This window comes from Trypanosoma equiperdum (genome assembly GCF_001457755.1).
Source record: "Trypanosoma equiperdum strain OVI genome assembly, contig: ctg_153, whole genome shotgun sequence".
Taxonomy (NCBI): domain Eukaryota; phylum Euglenozoa; class Kinetoplastea; order Trypanosomatida; family Trypanosomatidae; genus Trypanosoma; species Trypanosoma equiperdum.
In genome coordinates, this window is record NW_027123549.1 from 1 (window position 1) to 2479 (window position 2479).

A 2479-nucleotide genomic window follows, 5' to 3' on the forward strand; every position below is an offset into this window, starting at 1 on the left:
ACAGGTATGCGAAAAAATTAAATTAATCAAGAGTGTGGGAAGTGGACGAATGTGCAGGAGGCGATGAATGATTGATACGCAACACTTGAGCAATTTATGATTAATTAAAGGAGGTAGCTTATTGAAACAGACACCTCTCCGGGTATTTTCTTTGATATTTTCTTCTTGTCGCCACAGTACATTTGATTAAACCATGACTGCATAGTTGCTTTTAACAGGGCTAGACGTAACCCTAACCGCAGAACGCAGTAATGGTAAAATCGTGACTAGGAGACACTGGTAGATGCATTGCGAGCGCTTTTATTTTCGAAGCTGATTTTTCCATAAAATTCTACGGTATGTGTCGGCACTGCGGACCCGAAAACTGCTATTATCGTCTCTCACCCGCTTCTTCCTCCCACTATTAAGCTTTGACTTTTTTTATATATTATTTTTGAGATGTTGCCGTGATGTTGCGTGACTTTGTTAGGAAGGTAAATATAAAATTTATCACTTTAAGCAAATTCTTAAAATAAGCAACCTAGCCGGATAGTGAAGGTGAGATGTGCGTCGTAAAGTTTCATGTGGTGTGCTACGCCAAGGCTGGAGAGTTCAACAACAAGCCTGGTAAAGGGGACTGGAATCGGCTGTATGACCTTGTGGAGTGCTGTAGCTACTGAAGGCATGATATTTTTAATCGAGGCAATTCGAGTGTGTAGTAACTGGAAAGAAGGGGACGGTGGGTAGTTTTCGTGTACTTACGCAGCACTGCAAATGAGGAAATGAGCGACAAAAGTGGAGAGGAGCCACAGTTTGTATCGGGTGTAGGCAGGTAGTATTTCCGAGAATAGAGGGAACGTGAGCAGGGAAATATATGAGCGAGCAGTTGATGTGATTTAAATGCAAAAGCCGGCAGCGAAGCGAAGGTGGACGGGAGGCTTCTGTACTTGAACTTCCTTATGGGAGACAAAAGCAATGAACATCCAGCAAGGGAGCCTCTTCTCCTCGAATAAGAAGTGACAGCACCGATCGCCATCACGTTGCGTTTTCCCCCTTATCTATGATGCGCTCCCGGTACTTGTTGGCGATTCATATTTGCTCTACCATACACGCTCCTCCGACATACTTATTTCGTCCAGTTTCCATATTACGCGTGTGTTCCTTTGTCACCGATTCTACTTAAAAATATGCAAAGTTGCAATGAGGTTAATATATGTGTGCATACACGCTGCAGCCTCGTTGTTTTTGGGGGCAGGTGTTTGAGTTAAGCCACGGGCGCATCAAGTTGAAAACGCAAAACGATTGGGGAGGCGAGGAGTATGGAATGGTGGCCTAAAGGTTTCTTCGATCAAAAATGGTGGTGAGGGGTGGACGGCATAGTGTTTGACGAAGAAGTCTGGTGGTCGTGGGAGGAGGATGTGCATACGGACTATTTCTGAAGCAGTTCACTAACCCTTTTACGAAATATGATGAAAAGGTTTTCAGCATGTGCTATAAATGAATGTTCCGTGTTGCTGTGTTGGGGAGTGTGCACCTACTTGTTTTTTTTGTAGAACGAAGATCACTACTCTATGAGTTGTTTTGTGAGCGAGAGGTATGAATTTTGAGAGCAATTCTGCCTGATGTAAGTATTGCAGCCACTCAGCTGGAGAAAAACTGGCATAGATTCAACTGCGCAGTCACTCAGTTTGTTGAGTTTTGTACTGGGCAATTGTCACGGTACCCACGGTGTGTGTGTAGGTTGGACTTAAAAGACTAGATGGATGCTCCGTGCTGGTGAATTTACGTCAATCCAACATACAGAAAGTAAAATGGGAAGACTGTGTAATCTAGATGTTGACAGTCTGGCGGGAGGACTTGGTGGTCAGAAAGGCGCATTCCAACGAACAAAGATATATTAGCGTCCTATGAATTTTCGGAGTACCACGGCGAAGGGGAGTGGACTAGTCAGGGTTTCTGGAGGTCTGAGGGGTGAAAGGCTCTAATGTCATTTGGTGCTGATGGAACGGTTGAGTTTTGTGAGTAGGGGAACTTTGAGTAAACAATGCGAGAAGGGGGGCTGAAGCTGCTTTATGACTCCTTTTTTTTTTTGCAGTAACGAGGTAAGTGGTATACACTAATTGTTTATCGGGTGCTTGATTTAACGCATTTGAGACTCGAGGGGTTAGCGTGGGCACCTCAAGCTTGTTGACAGCATCTTGTGGATTCTTAATATGATTAAAATGCTGATTGATGAAATGAGCGAAGAGGACGAGTGCGGTGGCGAAATAAGAATCAACGGAAGTCTCAGTATGCTACTTTGCAACAATTGCCTCAACCTAACAAACGTCGTGTTAATTGGTGCTGTAGCCCCTTTGAAGAACTGTCGCTGGGTGAGTGGATGAGTGTTGAGGCGAGGTTGAAAGAGCCTCCTTGCCCTTCTGACACGAAGAAAATGTTTGTTTGATTTGTTCGCGTTATTTATGGGAAACAGGAAACTGAGAGAGTCGGCCGTAAGGAA

At 44.3% G+C, this 2479-nt stretch overlaps 1 protein-coding gene across 1 annotated transcript; it reads right to left on the minus strand.

Annotated features, from left to right (window-relative positions):
* Positions 1 to 652: 652 nt before the first annotated feature.
* Positions 653 to 1015, minus strand: TEOVI_000033100 (uncharacterized protein; the record flags this gene model as incomplete). The annotated part of the gene is made up of 1 exon (XM_067222019.1): positions 653 to 1015. One exon carries the CDS (start codon positions 1013 to 1015, stop codon positions 653 to 655), a length of 363 nt encoding a protein of 120 aa, XP_067078120.1.
* Positions 1016 to 2479: the final 1464 nt, after the last annotated feature.